The sequence below is a fragment of the Pteronotus mesoamericanus genome, unplaced genomic scaffold (genome assembly GCF_021234165.1).
Source record: "Pteronotus mesoamericanus isolate MK-2021 breed Mesoamerican mustached bat unplaced genomic scaffold, CSHL_Meso_final contig_78, whole genome shotgun sequence".
Taxonomy (NCBI): domain Eukaryota; kingdom Metazoa; phylum Chordata; class Mammalia; order Chiroptera; family Mormoopidae; genus Pteronotus; species Pteronotus mesoamericanus.
In genome coordinates this window covers 1,141,881-1,159,414 of record NW_026555258.1, presented here as the reverse complement: position 1 = coordinate 1,159,414, position 17,534 = coordinate 1,141,881, and the positions used below count along the sequence as shown (strand labels likewise).

General features: G+C 70.2%; 1 protein-coding gene across 2 annotated transcripts in view; it reads left to right on the top strand.

The window, feature by feature from the left end:
- VAV2 (vav guanine nucleotide exchange factor 2) overlaps nucleotides 1-17,534 on the top strand; it is a 103,131-nt gene that overhangs the window by 71,762 nt on the left and 13,835 nt on the right. For both annotated transcript variants that reach the window (XM_054584138.1, XM_054584137.1), the window contains exons 5-17: nucleotides 2,339-2,441; nucleotides 4,866-4,964; nucleotides 5,975-6,043; nucleotides 6,537-6,637; nucleotides 6,984-7,083; nucleotides 7,977-8,072; nucleotides 8,705-8,773; nucleotides 10,235-10,321; nucleotides 12,287-12,372; nucleotides 13,031-13,163; nucleotides 14,995-15,104; nucleotides 16,184-16,285; nucleotides 16,680-16,768. In XM_054584138.1, the coding sequence (XP_054440113.1) occupies nucleotides 2,339-2,441; nucleotides 4,866-4,964; nucleotides 5,975-6,043; nucleotides 6,537-6,637; nucleotides 6,984-7,083; nucleotides 7,977-8,072; nucleotides 8,705-8,773; nucleotides 10,235-10,321; nucleotides 12,287-12,372; nucleotides 13,031-13,163; nucleotides 14,995-15,104; nucleotides 16,184-16,285; nucleotides 16,680-16,768 (1,244 nt within the window). The remainder of the gene's footprint in view (nucleotides 1-2,338; nucleotides 2,442-4,865; nucleotides 4,965-5,974; nucleotides 6,044-6,536; nucleotides 6,638-6,983; nucleotides 7,084-7,976; nucleotides 8,073-8,704; nucleotides 8,774-10,234; nucleotides 10,322-12,286; nucleotides 12,373-13,030; nucleotides 13,164-14,994; nucleotides 15,105-16,183; nucleotides 16,286-16,679; nucleotides 16,769-17,534) is intronic.

Genomic DNA, 17,534 nt, shown 5'->3' with positions numbered 1-17,534 from the left:
GTCTCTGCCCGGTCCCCCGTCTCTGCCGCGGTTCCCCGTCTCTGCCCGGCGCCCCGTCTCTGCCCGGCGCCCCGTCTCTGCCCGGTTCCCCGTCTCTGCCCGGTGCCCCGTCTCTGCCCGGTGCCCCGTCTCTGCCGCGGTTCCCCGTCTCTGCCGCGGTGCCCCGTCTCTGCCCGGCTCCCCTGTCTCTGCCGCGGTGCCCCGTCTCTGCCCGGCTCCCCGTCTCTGCCGCGGTGCCCCGTCTCTGCCCGGATCCCCGTCTCTGCCGCAGTTCCCCGTCTCTGCTGCGGTGCCCCGTCTCTGCCGCGGTGCCCCGTCTCTGCCCGGTTCCCCGTCTCTGCCACGGTGCCCCGTCTCTGCCGCGGTGCCCCGTCTCTGCCCGGATCCCCGTCTCTGCCCGGTGCCCCGTCTCTGCCCGGATCCCCGTCTCTGCCCGGTTCCCCGTCTCTGCCGCGGTTCCCCGTCTCTGCCGCGGTGCCCCGTCTCTGCCCGGTGCCCCGTCTCTGCCGCGGTTCTCAACACGGGCTTTGTCACCAGGCTCGCTCCTCCTCTCACCCCGCGGCAGCGCCAAGGAAACCAGGACAGAAACCCGGGGCCGGGGGCGGGCGCGGGATCTGATTCTTTGGGGGCGGCATCTGCAGAGACGGGGAGGTGATTTGTGCCCCGCCAGGGGCGGGGCTGGGGAGGGACACACCCCTGAGATGGTGACAGACGCCCTCCCGGCCCCGGTTCCGGGCGGAGCCCTGGTGGCCACTGGGTGCCACGGCGCATCCGCCGTGAGTTCCCGGGCTGCCCGCACCCTGATGGCGGGAGAGGAGGAGGGAGGGTGGGCCGGGTCCCCAGGGCCACGCCGTCCCCTCCTGCACAGGAGGAGCCCGTGCGTGTTCCTGGGGACCAGGCCACGGAGCTCTGCACGTCCTGCGTGGGAGGCTGGCACCCAGGCACGTTTCTCAGGCGCCTCAGGCACTGCCCCCGCCGGGCCTGGCCCTCCCTCACACCTGGGGCGGCGCAGACAAGTGTCCGAACGCGGCTTCCTCTCCTTCCCCGGCTCCCCGCCCCCAGCGCCGCCCCCCGCCCCCCGCTGCACCGCCTGCCTTCCCACTCTCAGCTGCGCTGAGCGGCCCCCAGCAGCCCCGCCCCGGCCCGTGAAATGGCAGCTGCCATTCAGAAGCTGGGTTTGGGGGTCTGGGGACCCATTCGTAAGAGCTGCGGGATATCATTTCTGCTCTCCTCCCCCCCGCCCCCGTGAATTGTGGCTGCCCTGTGAGGTGCGGGGGGGCTCCCCACGTTTCAGTTCCTTCTAGAAGGAACCTTGCGGGCCCTGCCTGAAGCCCGGCTGTGAGGCGGGCCCTTCCCCCGCGGGTGGGCCGGGCCTGCAGGGGGAGCCGGCCTCTGGGTTCAGCCAGCCCTGGGCCGGGGCGGTCCCTGGAACCCCAGGTGACCCCCGGCGGGCTTGTCCCGGCCACGGGCGCTGCCGGGGTCGGACTGGCCCGTCGCGGATTTGGCGGACCCCTGCCGAGCACCGGCTTGGCGTCAGGCAGCGCGAACAGGCGGGAACGAGCAGCCGGGTTTGTGCGGGGAGGAGGCAGCCTCTCCCACGGTCAGTCATCAGTCGCAGGCCGTCGGAGCTGCAGCGTCGGGCGCGCTTCGCAGGGAGCGCCAGGGGGAGCCCCGGAGTGCAGGCCGCGCGGGGTCCGGGAAGGCCCCTTGGAGGAGGCGCCCGGCCGGCCTGCGCCTTCCAGGGCAGAGGTTGGCGGCTCGTGGGAGCAGAGTCGGGGCCGGACCACGGGCTGCAGCACAGGTCTGCTGAGTGCCAGGTTAAGCGCTCATTTCCTTGATGCGTATGGGGAGGTGCATCACAGACTCGGGTCCCCTCCGCCCTGCTCCCTCAGCATGTGACCTCTGCACCTTGACCTTCACCCCTGGGGGGCCCCCGGGCTGAGCACAGGGGCCCCAGGCCGCAGGCAGGGGCCAGGCCAAGGGTGTTTGGCCCGGGGGCAGCGCTCCGCGGACCAGCCCTGCGGAGGTTCCCGCGGAGGGTGCCCCCGCCACCCCGGCCGGTGCCCCCCGCGCTCACTGAGGGGCTGGGCATGTGGGGGCTTTGTCCCGGGAGGTCCTCGCACACTCCGCCGGATATAAACCTGCAGACTCCGGGAGGCAGGCGCCGGTCTCCCCCACGTTCAAAAGCTGGGTTTGGGGGTCCGTGCTCCCCCACCGTTTCCCAGACCGGAGGCTGGGCTGGGGGAGGGGCGCTCGCGGCGGCTGGCCGCCTGTGCCCTCGCCCCGCGGGCCCCCTTCCTTCTGACAGCGATGGCTCCCCCCCCCCCGCCCCGTGCAGCGAGCATGACCTGGGGGAGGACATCTACGACTGCGTCCCGTGCGAGGATGAAGGTGACGACATCTACGAGGACATCATCAAGGTGGAGGTGCAGCCGCCCATGGTGAGCCGCCCGCGCCCGCCGGCACGGGCGCGGGGACCCGGCAGAGCCCGCCCAGCGCGGGGGCGCCGTGGGGGGCCGCTCCCCAGGCCCTGTGTCCCTGTGAGGTCCCGAAAGGAGCCCGGGGCAGGGGTGGGCGTGACACGGTTGCCACTGTGGGATTTGCCCCGAAGGGTGTGCGGGGCTGCGAGCCCCTGGGCGGGGAGCCGGAGCGCAGCCCGGCACGCACGCGTCGGCCCCTGTTTCTGGGGGGCGCGAGGACCCCGCGGCCGCCTGCGCCGGCCGGCGGGGAGCCTCCTTTCCGGGGCGGGGGCCTTTACTCCTGAGCGGGGGTCCCTAATGGGCTCTCGAGGCCAGCTGGCCCCAGGGCAGGTGCTTGCCTGAGCTGCTGCAGGGGAGGTGTGGGTCCTGCGGGCCGGGGCGCGAGGAGGGCGCCCGGCGGGGTGGGCCACAGCCCCTCGGGCCCCCGGACTCTAGGAGGTCGTCGAGGTGCCGCTTGCCCACTCGGCAGGCTTTTGATGCCATTTGTTTCCCTGAAGAAATGAGGCAATTTCTCACAAAAGGGATTTCAGCTCCATCCTTCCTCGGGCGCCACCAGCAGGGGGCAGCGGACAGAAAGCCGCAGCGGCTCCCGGCGAGGCCGCGCCGAGCTGGCAAGGGCCAGAGGCGTGGGCCCGCTGGGCAGCAGCCCCCGCAGCCCGCGGCTTGGCTCCTGGGAACGGGTTTCTCCTTTGGCCCCGAGGGTCTGAGGGTGGGTTTCCTATCCCCCTGCCACCGGAGCCCTCCGTCTGTGGGTCTTTGACTGCGGGGCTGCCTCCAGCGAGTCTGCCCTCCCCGGGCAGCCGGGCAGGGGGGCGGCTCTGTCCCTGGGCCTTCCAAGGACGCCTGTGAGAGGCGGGGAGGCCGAGTCCTTGCCCGGCGGCAGGTGGCCCCTGCCTCGCCTCCCCGGGCCACCCCGGGCGCCTGGCCAGCTGCCCAGACTGGGCGCCTCAGTCCCCAAGCCCTTCTGAGGCTGGCGTGACGCACAGGCGTGTGCGCAGCGGTCTGCCTTACCCGGAGGGTCCCTGGACCCCAGGTCGCACAAGCTCCCGAGAGATGCCCGCACGTGCCCAGCCGGCAGAGACCCTGCAGTGAGCGCCCCGAGAGGGCTCTGCTGCCCCTGGTCCCGAAGCGCACAGGCAGGACGCGGGCGCCCACCTGCCCTGCTCAGCTCCTAAGCTGTCATGCCACGGAGGGTGGGGAGGGGTGGGCCCCCGGGCACGTCCCCCGAGACACAGCAGCAGTTCCACTCTGTCGCTCGTCCTGCCTGGGGCTCAGGTCTGAGCGGAAGGTGAGGGGTCGGTGGCTTTGGCAAAGGAAGATAAAGCCAGAGGGTGGCAGGGGTCGCTCTCAGAGCCCAGACACGGGAAGCCGGGCGACGGCGTGGTCTGGGTGCTGCCCCCGCGCCCAGCCAGGCCCCCGGGCGTCCCTGAGGCTGCGGGCTGAACGCGCTCAGCCTCCCTGAGGCTCACGCACAGCGGGGATGGCGCGCCGGTGCCACTCACCGGGTCCCTCTGCCGTTTGTTTTCCACGCTCTCAGATTAGGTACATGCAGGTAAGCACTGCCGGTCGTCCGCCTCTCTGGGCGGCCGCGGGCCCCGGCCCCAGGGGGCGCTGTTGAGCCCACTTTTTCACACAGTTTCCGGGATGTCACGGGCCCTCGGCCTCCCCAGCCCTTGAAGCCCTGGGAGCGACGGCCCCCAGGCTGAGCAGGGCTGTCTCCGGGGAGGGAACCCAGGGGGCTCCGGCGACCCTGGCCCCGGGGCGTGGGCCCGGATAGGCAGGGCCCTGGGCCCGCCTCGGGGGAGGATGGCGTCGGGGCCTGTGAGCCCAAATGTCAGGCCACGGGGCCCAGCTCCGTCTCCCCAGAGCCTTGCTTACGGGCGGATACAGAGGGGACTGCCCCTGCTCGGTCACGTCCCCCTCAGCCCCTGTGGGCGTGGTCTCTGGATCAGCCCTGCCCCCCAGAGGCCAGGGTCAGGCCCTGCCATGGAGGCGTGTCCCCCAGTGACCCCTGGTTGGAGACCAGGAAACACCCGGAAGCCCAGCCCTGTGAGGAGCTGGCGTTTTTCTCTGAGGCCCTCACTGGCCGGCAGGGGGCCTTCAGGGGGACTCCGAGCCTCTCCCTGTGCACACAGTAGGTGCTTTAAGCACGTCACGCCGGCTGTGCTCCCGGCCGGCAGCCTCCCTTCCTCCCCTGGCTCTGCCGCCCGCTCACGGGGTCAGCCCCGTCCCCTCACGCTCAGTCGCCTCACCTGTGGACGGAGGGAAGGCCTCGGCCCCGCCACTGTCTCCCGTCCAGCCCCCCGTCTCGTGCGCGGCCACGCCGCGGCCAGGCCCGGCGGTCCGCTGGCGGCGTCCCGGCTCACGGCGCGTGTCGCCCTCCAGAAAATGGGCATGACCGAGGATGACAAGAGGAACTGCTGCCTGCTGGAGATCCAGGAGACGGAGGCCAAGTACTGCCGGACCCTGGAGGACATCGAGAAGGTGGGCAGGGGCGGGGCCCTTTCCTGGGGCTGCCGGCACCGGGAGGGCACCCGGGGCGGCGGTGTGGGGCGGCGGCGGCCCTCGGCGGTCCTCTCGGCTTTGCTGCCAGGCACCCTGCTCACCACCAGCACTGAGCAGGGTGGGAAAAACCAGCGTTGCCTTGAAGATGGAACCTTCCTGGCCGCTCTTTGGTTGCGGGTCCCGCACGGTCGAGGGTGCTGTGCGGCCTCCAGCCTGCAGCCCCGGGCTGCCCCCCGGACCCAGGTCTGGCTCGGGCTCTGATTGATGTCGCCTCCCCCCTGCGCCCTTCCAGGCACCCAGCCCCGCGGGGCCCCCTTCTGCCCGCTGACCCCTGTGCCCAGGCACTGCCCTCGCTGCGCGCCCTGGCCCTCGACTTCCGCCGCCGCTCCCCGGGCAGCCCCAGCCCTCGCTTCCCCCGCGCGGCCCCGGTTTGTGCGGGACACTGGCGGACGGCGTGCTCCGCCTCCTCCCCGAGAACGCGGCCTCCGTGGGCTGGTGCCACCGGCGCGTGGCATGGCCGAGGGACACGGGGCCTCAGCCAGGGCCCCGCGGGGCAGAAGCGGCCGGGAGAGGAAGGGTGGCAGGCCCTTCTCTGCAGGGGCGTCCGGGCAGGAGCGACATCGAAGGCCGGGCTGCGGCGCTGCCTGCCGCCTGGCACCCCTGGGCTTGGGGAGCTCGGTCCCCGGAGCCCGAGTGCTGGGCGGGAGCCTGTCACCGTCCTCGGGGGCAGGTGGCCTGGTGCCGCGCCCCCTGGGCCGCTGTGGCCACCAGAGTCTCAGACAACGCGGCGACGTTCCCCTTGGTCACTGCAGGGTCAGGGCCCGCGCCAGGCTGAGGGCCCTTGGGGCTCTGCCCACGGGGCCCGCGCGCGTGTTTGGCCGGTGCTCTGGCCCGATGGGCCCGGCCTCCCCGCAGGCTCTCCTGTGAGCGGCCCCGGCCGGGGGCGGGCCCGGCCGGGCTGAGACGCGGCTTCGGGTTCTCTCTTCCAGAACTACCTGGTCCCCCTGAGGCTGGTGCTGAGCCCGGCGGACGTGGCGGCCATCTTTATCAACCTGGAGGTGAGCATCGGGCCCCGGGGTCCCGGCGCTGAGTCGCTGCCCGGGCGCGGCTGGTCCTGGCTCGGGGGTCTCGATGGCTGGCAGGTGACAGGAGGCCGCCGGCTCCTCCCTCCGGGACTTTGGTCGGAGGGGCCGGGAGGACGCCGGGCCAGGGAGCTGGGAGCCCCGGGTGCCGTGCGCCGGTCGCCCGTCTGCCCCGAAACGTGGGACACGGCCCCCCCCAGGCCCGAGGCCCCAACCCTGCAACGGGGGAGCTGCATCCTGCAGAGCTGGGGGCCCCGGGCCACCGCGGCCCCATTCGGGCACCAGAGCCTGCCTGGGCCGGCCGCACGTGTCTGGACAGACCGCGCGGGGGACTGCAGTGTGCGCAGGCCTCCCGGTGTGCCCGCCGCCGAGCGCCTCCCCGCTGCGCTGCGCCCTGCGTTCACATGGGAACACAGGCCACGAGGGCCGTGTGGCCCTTCCGTGCGCTGACGGGCGGCTTCGCCCCCAGGACCTCATCAAGGCCCATCACAGCTTCCTGCGGGCCATCGACCTGTCCATGATGGCCGGCGGCGGCACGCTGGCCAAGGTCTTCCTCGACTTCAAGGAGAGGTGGGTAGCCAGCCGCGCCCGCTGCGGGGGCCTCGGGACTCTGCCCTGGGATGGGGCGGCGCGGGTGGGGGACTTCACCTGGAGCGTCCCCGGCTGTGTGTGGCTCCTGGCCGGGCGGTATTTCGGGAGCGGCGCGGGGGGGGGGGGGGCGGGGGGCGGGGGAGGAAGCAGCCAACACAAAGCGAACCCGTCAAACGTGTCAGTGTGTGGGGAGGTGTCCCAAGGAGACGGCTGTTAGCGGAGCGCTCGCAGCCGCCGGGAGGCGGAAGGGCTCACGGCGCCCTCAGCCCGCGCATGTGTGCATGCGTCTGCGTGTGTGAGCGTGTCTACCTGTCTGCGTGTCCAGGCTCCTCATCTACGGCGAGTACTGCAGCCACATGGAACATGCCCAGAACACGCTGAACCAGCTGCTCGCCAGCCGGGAGGACTTCAGGCTGAAAGTGGAGGTGACAGTGGCTCCCCGGCCGTCCCTGCCCGCCCCCTGCCTGGCCCTGGCCCGTGCCTCCGGGCCACAGCTCGCTGGCCTCTTGCTCGCTCATTTGGTGGGAAGCGGGGAGGGGGCAGGGATAGGACTCTCTTGTGCAGGGTGTTAGCAGGCGCTTTTCTCCTTTGTTGGGGTGGGGAGTGGGCAGGTGGGAGTCACTGTCCCAGGCCAGAATGCAGCCAGAGCCCTTGGGTGCAGTTGGGATGGGCCCCCAGGACCAGACCGGGCACGGCGAGGGGCCAGGACTGACCCCTCACCACCCTGGCCTGCGTGGACCCCAAGGGGGCTCCAGGTGATGGATGTTGGCTGGGGGCCTGGAGCCCCCGCCGTCCGGTCCCCACCCCAGGCTCCGGGACAGCCCCGGGCCGGGTTTCCCACGTCAGCCCCTCTCTAGGACCCTCCGCCGCTCCCATCCTTGGGGTGAGCGCGGCCGCGCCCCAGGCTGGGGCTCCCGGGGTAAACCCTGTTTCCGGGGGGACCTGGCGCAGGGCCCTTTGCTCTGTCAGTGTTGGCGGAAAGGCGCCCCGTGTGTCTAGGCAGCTGGTGGGGAGCCTCTGATCTGGCGGGGTGTCCCCCTCCGTGTGAGCCGGCTTCCCCGGGGGTCTTGACGCGGGCCCAGCAGGGCGCCAGCTCCAGAATCCCGGAGCCCTCGCGTGGCCGCTGTGGCCCCCAGAGGCTGTGACAGGCGGGGCCCCGCACCTGGTTCGGGGGGGTTCGGGGAGCCAGGCCAGAGAAGGACCGGACGCCTGGGCCCCAGTTCCGGCCCTAGGTCTGCCCGGCCGGGCTGCGGGCGTGTCGGGGCCCGGCGTCCCCCGGCGAGAGCGTGCTTCCCGACGTGCCGCCCCCGACACCCAGGAATGCACGCTGAAGGTCCAGGACGGCAAGTTCAAGCTCCAGGACCTGCTGGTGGTGCCCATGCAGCGGGTGCTCAAGTACCACCTGCTCCTGAAGGTGAGCGCCCCGCCCCCCGCCCCTGTGGGTGGACGAGGCGGCCCCGGGCGGCCAGGACAGCGGGCACCCTGAGTCAGGCCGGGCTTAGCACGTAGAAGCTGGGCAGTGTCGGTTAGAATCTGCTCGGTGCGTGCGGGGGTGTTAATCGCATTAAACACAGAAGGGAGCCGTGGTTAAACTCAGCACGAGGGCAGAGAAAGTGACAGAGGCAGAGGAGCGTCCTCCCGCCAGGAGCGAGAGAGCTCTGTTCTCCTTCACCATCTCCGAGCTCCCCGGGAGCCACGGCAAAAAAGGAAATAGGAAATCCTTCTGGACAGACGCGCCTGGGAGGAGGCAGGGGTTTCCAGGAGGCTCTCGAGGGGCTCAACCAGCTCCCTGTTAGCGCCTTGCTTTGTGCCGCCTCATGGCCCCAATGTCCACGAGGTTCGGGGACACTTTGCCCTGCCGCAGCATGTCGCGGGGGTGAAGGCCCGCGGCCTGTCTGCCGGAGCCCGGCAGCCGACCCGGAGCCTAGGCCAGCGGGAGGGTCGCCGTCCCTGAAGGCCTTGCGCCGTGCACACCCCTGTGCCCGCGGGTGCGAGGAGAGGCCAGGACACCCGAGTGGTGACCCGTGGCTCCCATCACTGCTCCAGGAACTTCTGAGCCATTCCACCGACCGGCCGGAGAGGCAGCAGCTGAAGGAAGCGCTGGAAGCCATGCAGGTGGGTGGGCAAATGCAGGCAGGGAGCGGCCGGGCCGGCCTGGGCTTCAAGCACTGAGCTTGCGTTTTTGGACTGGAATTGGGCTCCCTAACAAGCCTCACTCTGTGACTGTATATGTAGATTTTTCATGGGACAGCAAGGAACAGAGTAAGGGACAGGGCGGCGGGGGACACCGCCCAGGGCCAGAAGGGCAGGAGGGAGGGGCTGCCGGCCTCCTCTCCTCCTGCTCCCCCGAGCGTCTGCCGGGGCCGGCGCTGGCCCCCAGGCGCTGGATGCAGTCCCGGGCTGCCCGCGGCCCCGCCTGCGGCCTCTGCCTCTGAAATGCCCGCCCCACCCCGCCAGCCCGCCTCTGCCCTCCTCTCTCTGTCCGCGGAAGCCGCTGTGCAGGCAGGAGGCGCGGCCCCAGTCACGCTCCCCCAAAGCCCCCCAGTGGCTCCTCTCTGTCCCTGGTGTTGGGCACAGGCTTGCGTGGCTCCGCAGCCGGGTTGGCCACGGCACCAGGTGAGCGTGGCCACTTCCAGGCCCCCAAACACACTCCACCCGCCCCCACCCTGGAGGGTTGGCTCAGGCTGGGCCCCTCCTTGTCACCTGGGCACATCCTTCACATGCACAGTCTTCACAAAGTGACGTTTCCCATGAGGATGGTCCCCTCTGGGCTCTGCCTCCCCGATGCCCGCCGTCCCCACAGATGGCCCCTCCGAGCAGCCTCGTGCCCATGGGGACTTCACGCCCAGTCGTGTGTGAGCCTGTGGCCCCGGCCTCCAAGGCCGAGTGGCGCGTCAGCGTGCCTGGCCATCCCCTAACCTGGGTTTTGGACTCCACCCTGCTAGTGGGCTTCTTGTAGGAACCGCAGGAGGCGCTGGAGAGGCTGGAGCCGGCCCCGCCTCGGCCTGGCCGAGCCTTCCCCACCCGAGGCGGCCTGCCCTCCCGCTGGGCAGGGCTGCTGCCGCCTGTGTGGTCCCGGGCTGGGGCTGGGTCCCCTGGCTGGCTGAGGCACTGGGTGCTGGGCCTGGCCACTGCGGCCTCTGGATTGCAGCGGCACTGCCCCCTGGTGGCCGGCTGGCGCCTGCAGCACAGGGGCATGCCAGCCGTGGGGCAGCGGAGGCTCTGGGGGCGGTGGCCTGCGGAGCGTCGCTCCCCACACAGAGCCAAGGGATCAGCTGATCCAAGTCTTGCTGGGAGCGGTTTTTCTGCTCTAACCCAGAAGGGGGATCAGGAGGCAGGCGTTGGGGGGGGTCTTGGCACAACGTCCGGAGTGTGCTTTTGGATTGGCGTTACCTTTTCTGCCTTAGTTTCTTCATTTGTCAGACGGGGTTTTGAGAGCCAGGCGCCTCTGGCGGGCAGCTGAAGGGGCTGTGAAAGTGCCCAGCCCCGGGCGGGCGTGGGGCGGGGGTGGGGCTGAGCCTGCAGGCCCCGCCCAGGACCTGCGCGCCGACCCCTCCCCCACTTGTCATTTCCAAGGACTTGGCGATGTACATAAATGAAGTTAAGCGGGACAAAGAGACCCTCAAGAAGATCAGCGAATTCCAGAGCTCCATAGAGAACTTGGTAAGTGTTCAGCCCCCCGGGGGAGGAGTAACAATGGCTTTTAAACGGGACTTCGGTCTCATCTTGAACAGGCAGCAGCGGGGGCTCGCTCGTCCAGCCGGGGCCGGTGAGCTGTGACACCCTGCACGGGCCAGCCCGGGGCCCGGCGCCCGGGGGGCTTGCCGCCGACGGGCGGTACCGGCCACCGCACCCTGCCCCCGGCCTGCACAGAGGGCGCCCCCGGGTCCGAGAGGCCCGTGGACCCCTGGCCCGCCTCAGGCCCTCCTGTCCCCCGCGGTCAGGCAGGGCTGCCGCCTCAGGGACCCTCCGAGGCTCATCCTTGGGTGCCGGGTGAGGAGGAGAGGAGCCGGGCCATCCAGGGGCAGGCACGTCCACGCGTGTGCCTGCCATCGACTCGGGGGTCTGCCGGGTGTGCACCCTGGAGTTTCTCCGCCTCTGCGGTCGCCCCATGGGGTCGGTCGCTCTTCACTGTGGGCTCCGTCCTGGGAGCTGCGGGACGGCAAGCGGCACCTGTGCCCACGGGGGGCCCAGTGATGACAACCAAATGCCTCTCCAGACATGACGAGATGCCCCCTGGGGACAGAACTGCCCCCGGCTGAGAACCGCTGGCTGGTACCGGACACTTTCTCTCTCTGGTCCCTGAACGTGGCCGGGTCCTGCGCAGTCCCTGTCAGAGTCACATCAGCACAGAAGCTTTTGCCAAGGAGGCTCCCGGTGTCTGGGCTGACGCCTGCTGCCCGTTTGTCCATCCCTCACCCGCCAGGACCAGAGAGCCCGAAGAGGCCGGGCCTGCGCGCCGTGGCCTGGAGAGCGCCCGCTGTGGGTCACCGGGAAGGAAGGGCGTTCCCGGACAGTTAGGATACAGCCCCAGTTTCCTTCCTGTTTAGAATAAATCGGGAGCCCAAGCGCAGAGGTTAGGGATGGACGTCTGTGGTCCGGTTCACGGAGCTGGCGGCGCCTGGTGGGGCTGAGGCGGCCAGACTTCCCCTCGTCGGTCAGTGATGGTTCCTAGATGCTCCGTGATGGATGGGCATCACTCTGATACAGGAAGAGAGACGATTTTGTTTGTTGTTTAAGAAGTTTTTTTATGTATGTGTAAAACAATAACAAAACTACGGCTGCGACAGCAAACTGGCATGGAGCGTTCCCTTCGGCCAGGCGCCCACGCAGGCTGCGTGGGGGCCTGAACCCGTCACCCAGGCAGGGGCGGCGGCTTGTTTCCGCCCTTCAGTGCCGAGACGCGGAGAGATGCCGAGGCCTGGCTGGAGTCGCGCGGGGTGCGCGCCCCGAAGCTGCTGCGCTTGGAGTCTTGTTCTGGCAGCTCCTGGAATGTTCAGAGAACTCAGAAGATGGTGGGAACCACCTGTTGGAGTGCCACACGGACGCGTCCCCGCCACCTGTCCCATCTGCGTGGACCGTGCGGGAACATGGCGGGAGACCCTCTCTGAACCGAAGCCGAGGGCCGAGATAGCCAACCAGCCGGGAAACGAACACGAGATCTCAGCGCGCCCGGGAGGGTCTGCCGGGAAGCCCCTTCCCGCGGAGGCGCGGCCGCTAGCAGGCCCCGAGCTCACCCGCCGCCCGCCGGCCCTCTCTGATTAGGCCCTTTGTTCCCTTGGACTTGGTTTTCGGCCGTGAGTCTGGCTTATCCTGCCGCGCCTGTTGAGGTCGCCCTCCGCGAATCGCTCTTTGTTTCCACAGGACCGAAGGCAGTCCTTGCCGGGGCGCCGGGGCGGCGGGGCGGCGGGGCGGCGGGGCATGAGCCCCCAGGCGGTGCCCCTGTCCTCTGCTGCCCCCTGTTCGGAGCACCAGCCGGGGCCCACCGCGTCCATTTCCTGGGTCTGCCTCTGGGCTCCGGGGACCCTGCCCCTTGGCTGGGGCACAGCTGCCCCTCCTCCCGAGGAGCAGCTGCACGGGAGGGCCCTGCTCTGGCCTGGGGCCAACGGCCTCCCCTGTCTTTCCCAGCAAGTGAAACTGGAGGAGTTCGGGAGGCCAAAGATCGACGGGGAGCTGAAGGTCCGGTCCATAGTCAACCACACCAAGCAGGACAGGTGAGCGGAGCGGGGCCGCAGGCGGGTGGCGCCCAGCGTGGCCGGGCACCCGCTGGACACAGCTTTTCCGGTGCGGAGAGCTGCCTGCCCGTTCGGCTTTGTGTGGCTCCATTTTAATTGCTTCCTTCCTTCTCGGCGAGAGCGTTGGGGAGCCGTGTCCGCCAGCGGCCGCCACGCCCGTGGGGCGCTCTGCCCGCGGCCGGCGCTGGGCTGGGCTGGGGGGCAGCCAGCGGCCCTGGCCGGGGAGCTCTCAGGCTCCCGGGAGCTGGACAGACGGCGGCCACATGAGCTCTTTGCCAAGTGACCAAGGGGCTGCCCAGGCGGGTAACAGGCTCGGCTCCGGCGGAGCTGGCAGGCCCGCAGCTGCTCAGCCCTGCGTGTGCACCTACTGTGTGCAAGGCCCGGGGCCGTGGCGGGAGTCGCAGCACACAGGGGTTCGGCCCCCACGGGGCTCCCGGTCTAGTTAGCTGGAGACGGAGCCAGGGGGCGGAGGAGCCCAGACGCCTGGGCCGTGGGGGGAGGCCAGGGAGGGCCCCCTGGAGGAACTGGAGCTGAGCACGGAGGCCTGGCTGAGGGTCAGCGTTGGCGGGAGACCCAGGCGGAGGGCACACGGTGCGCGGGCCGCGCTGATGGCCCCCTGGCCGCGCCGCCGGGCCAGGTACTTGTTCCTGTTCGACAAGGTGGTCATCGTCTGCAAGAGGAGGGGCTACAACTACGAGCTGAAGGAGATCATCGAGTTGCTATTCCACAAGATGACCGATGACCCCACGAACAACAAGGACGTCAAGAAGGTGGGTCCCCGGCTCCTGCGGGTGGCGATGGCGGTGTCTGGGCCGTGCTGGGCGGGGTAGGCGGGGAGGCCCCCTGCGGGAGGCGTCCTGGGTGGCCTTGGGGAGAGGGTGAGGCAGAGTGGAGTCAGCGGTGACTGACCGGCGGCTGCGGTGGGGACGGAGCCTCCTTGGTCAGCCATTCCCGTGTCACCGTGACTTCTGCTGAAGGCAGGTCCCCTCCTAGCCACCGGACACTGCCCTGGCCTTTGTCTGAATCTTTCCCGGGAGTGGGCATGGCTAGGAGCCCCGCCCAAGGTCTGGGGTGGGGCCTCAGGCCTTCGCTGCCGACTCCCCCGCATGGCCCCCGCCCCAAGCAGGCCATCCTGGCCCTCGCAATCCCTTTGAAGGAGGGCTCTGGGTGGTCCACACTGTGGCCGTCAGACCAGGGTCCAGCCAGTGGGCTATGGCAGCTGGAGGTGAGGCTACGGTTGCTAGGAGCAGGACCCTGATGTCCAGGGGCGGAGCCATGGCTGTTGGGGGTGGGGCCATGGCCATGGGGGCGGGGTTGTGCTGCTGGGGGCGGTGCTGCCGGCTCTCCTGTGTGCATCGGCTTCTGCAGAGGCTTTGCCCCCAGAGCCTGAGCACTCGCCATGGGCAGCCCTGAGCTAGATGTGGGGCTGGAGCTGGCCTGTTAAACGCCCCAGCGCCCGGACTTCAGAGCTGCCAGTGCAGAACGCGGGCGCCCCCTGGAGGAATTTTAGGGCTGACCCACCGAGCCCTGATGTCCGCACAAGTTACGGTGTCTCCGGTGGGGGCGCTGAGGCCGCTCCGCAGGCTCCGGGCCCCTGGCGCCTTGCACCCCGGGAGGGGCCCTCGCGGGTGGCCCCAGCCCAGGCCCTTGGCGGCAGTCAGTGTCTCGGGCCGCAGGGCCGGGCGAGTCTCGTAACGACCTGTCTCCCCTTTCCTTCCCTCCCTTCATGCTTCCTAGTCTCATGGGAAAATGGTAAGCACCTGGCACCCTCCTCGCCTTGCACCGGCCCGAGCCGGGAATGGGGACCCGGCTGGGCCCCAGGAGGGCGGGCTCAGGGCCGCCACCTTCCTTCCCTAGTGTTTTAATCACTAGGGTGACTTGTGTGCAGGAGAAGAGGTTGGCCCGTTACAGAGGGCGCCGAGTGGGGGTCCCACGCCCTCCCCGCCCACCCCACCCTCGCCTGCTCCCTAGAGGGCGGGGCCCGCAGCTGCCCCGGGTGTGGTGTCTCAGCCCCTCTGTCATCCTCGCCTTTCTCTGTCCCCCCTCCCTCCCTTCCTCTCTGGGTCCCTCCCTCCCTTCTCTCTTCCTGGGCCCCTTTGAAAGCCCCAGAGAGGGCCAGGTGGGGGTGGACGCGGGGCTGTGTAGGGCTTCGTCTGGGCTCCTGCCTTTCTTTCCGTTCATTTGCCTCTGAGGAGTTTCTTTAGCATCACATTCAGGAAGTGAAAGTGGGTGGGCCGGTGTCACGGATGGCCAGGGCCAGTTCCTGAGCTCGGGCTCCCTGGGGACCCGGCGCTGCCACTGGGGGCGTCCAGCGGCCCTGGCAGAGCTCCGCGGGGAGCGCCCTGTGCTGGGGGTCGGGGAGGGGCCCCGGGGAACCTTGCTGCAGGGCTGTGCACAGGCCTTAACACATGCATGTACAGACCAGACGTGAGGACACCACACACAGGCACGGGCAATGCGCGCACGTACTCACATGTGCACACGCAGGCACGGGCACGTGTCCATGAGTATCTGTACACACACACACACACACACACACACATGTTCGTGCTGTGTGCCAGAAGCCCTGCCAGTGACAGGTGGCTGCGCCTCTCCCCGCAGTGGTCCTACGGCTTCTACCTGATCCACCTGCAAGGCAAGCAGGGCTTCCAGTTCTTCTGCAAGACGGAGGACATGAAGCGCAAGTGGATGGAGCAGTTTGAGATGGCCATGTGAGTCCGGCGGGCGGTGCGGCCAGCCGGCCACCTGGGGGCTCCGTCCGCGACCCTCTTGGACGCGGGCCCGGGCAGGTGCCTGAGACAGGCAGGCCCCGCCGCCCCCACCCCACTCTGGGGGCGTCCTGGCCACTTTACAGTCTGCCGGGGCAGGAGGGCCCTCGCTCCGTCCCAGCCTGTCCCTGCTGGGCTCTGCTGGCCGCTGCCTCGGGCTGGGCCTTGTGCGCCCGTCCGGCCGAGCCGCAAGTGGCCGGGGACGGCCGTGATGCCAGCTGGGCCCCTGGCGACCGGGCCCCTCAGGGCCTCGCAGGCTGGCGGAGTGCCCCCTCTGCGGGGAAACCGTGAGCTGTGTCTCCGTGGAATCTAGGAGGAGCCCCAGTATGTCCCACAGAGAAAGGTGCTCAGTGGGTCATTGGGGTGCCCAGGCTCACCGGGCCTGAGCCCGAGGGGCAGGTCCTGGTGCCCTCAGACTCAGCGGTCAGGCATGCAGGCTGCTCGCGTCCCGGCCGTGTCCCCTGGTGGAGTGGCGGTGGAAGGAGGGGTCATCGGGGACACGTCAGAGCAGTGCAGCCGGGCCACAGGCCGTCCCCCGCCTGCTCCTCAGTTCCCGGGGTGGGGCTTGCTCCCCAGTGTCCTGGGAGGAGCACTTCTGGGCGCTTGTCCCCATTGAAAGGCGGCGTGGCGCACGCCCTCGCGCTCCACCTGCTGGCTTCGCCGCTGTCCCCTGCCCCGGCCTCCGCGCCGTCGGACAGCGGACGTGTCTCTAGGTGGAGGGCAGGCCCAGCGCCCGACCTCTAAGCACTTCAGGGCGCCTGCTGCCCGCTCGAGGCCACTGTCCGCCCGGAGCCGCGCGTGTCTGACCCGGGGCAGCGGCGTCCCGCGGGCCTGTCAGGGTGTGGCCGCGGCCTTGGCCCCACCCGCGGTCTCCCGTGCCCGGGTGGCCGCACCGTAACGCGCCCCCCGCCCCACTGACCCCTTCTGGCCGCAGTGCCGGGCAGCCCATTCTCCGAGTCCCCGCCCAGCCCGGCTGGTTTGGGGCTCAGGGCACCTGGCGCCCCTTTCCCTCCCTCCCGCAGGTCAAACATCAAGCCCGACAAAGCCAACGCCAACCACCACAGCTTCCAGATGTACACGTTTGACAAGACCACCAACTGCAAAGCCTGCAGAATGTTCCTCAGGTGAGGGGCTCCGCGCCCCGTCCCCGTCCCCGCCCCCACCCCCGAGGGAGCCTGGGGCTGGGTGCACCCGGTGTCCCTGTCGCCGCTGACCGCCTCCCTCCCCTAGCCCTGGGCTGGGCCCATCGGCTGCGTCATGTCTAGCCGGGGCGGGAGGCAACTCCCCACGGCTGCTCAGGGCCCCCTGTGTGGGACAGCAGAGCAAGCGGGGGGGTGTCCTTAGGGGGAGCGGCCCCGGGCAGCACATGGGCAGGGGTCCCGGAGGCCCAGGGCTGTCGGGGGTGGGCGCTCTGGGGGGACGGCGAGGTGGGCCTCGGGCTCCCTGGGCCCTGCCTGCGGCTGCAGGGTGTGGAGGCCCGGGCACCTCACCTCCACCTTCTCCCCGCTTCCGGCCCAGGGGCACCTTCTACCAGGGGTACCTGTGCACCAAGTGCGGCGTCGGGGCGCACAAGGAGTGTCTGGAAGTGACGCCTCCCTGCAAGATCAGTGAGTGCCGCCCGCCTCCCGCCTGCCTGCGGGGCCCACGCCTCCGGGGCTGGTGCCTGGGGTCGCAGGTCACATCCCAGCCGCCCCCGGCCCCCCGCACGGCCCCGGCCGAGGGCGCGTGTTCTCTCCTGCCGTGGTGACCCCTGGGACGGAGATGAGGAAACTGAGGCTCAGAGACGGTGAACGTCTGCCCTGGTCACACAGCGCCCAGCCCCCACTCTGGACTGTGATCTGAGGGCCCTTCTCCGCCCCTGCTCCCTCCCTGCCCCACGCCAGCTGTAAATGTCTAGAGTCCACCCCAGCTGGACACAGAACGTTCTCGGCCGTTGCGTGGAGGTTTCTGACCACAGAGAAACCCCCCAGCCCAGCTCTCCTGTCCGGAGCACCGAGCCCCCCGTAGCTACGGCCTCGGTGGCCCACGCACACACGTGTGCGCGGGGACAGTGTCCCTTCCTCCTCCCCCTCCTCGTGAGGGTGTGTTAGCCAGAAGCCCGAGGCTCAGGCGGGGAAAGGGCTTGAGGCCGCCTGGCGGCCCCCCGAGGCGTATTGGTTCACGGCGTGGGAAGGGCGGTGCCTGTCCTGGAGCAGCCGGTGGGCGGCGGAAGCCTGAGGCGGTGCCACAAGGTGGCGGAGCCCCCACGGCCGGGCCCGGCTGAGCGCTAGGTCCCACGGGGAGCGGCCCCAGGGCCTCGTTCTGAAGCGGAAGCGGCAGGGAGGGGGCACCGGCCGAGAGGCAGCCTGGCCCCCGCCCCCGGGCGTCCCTGTC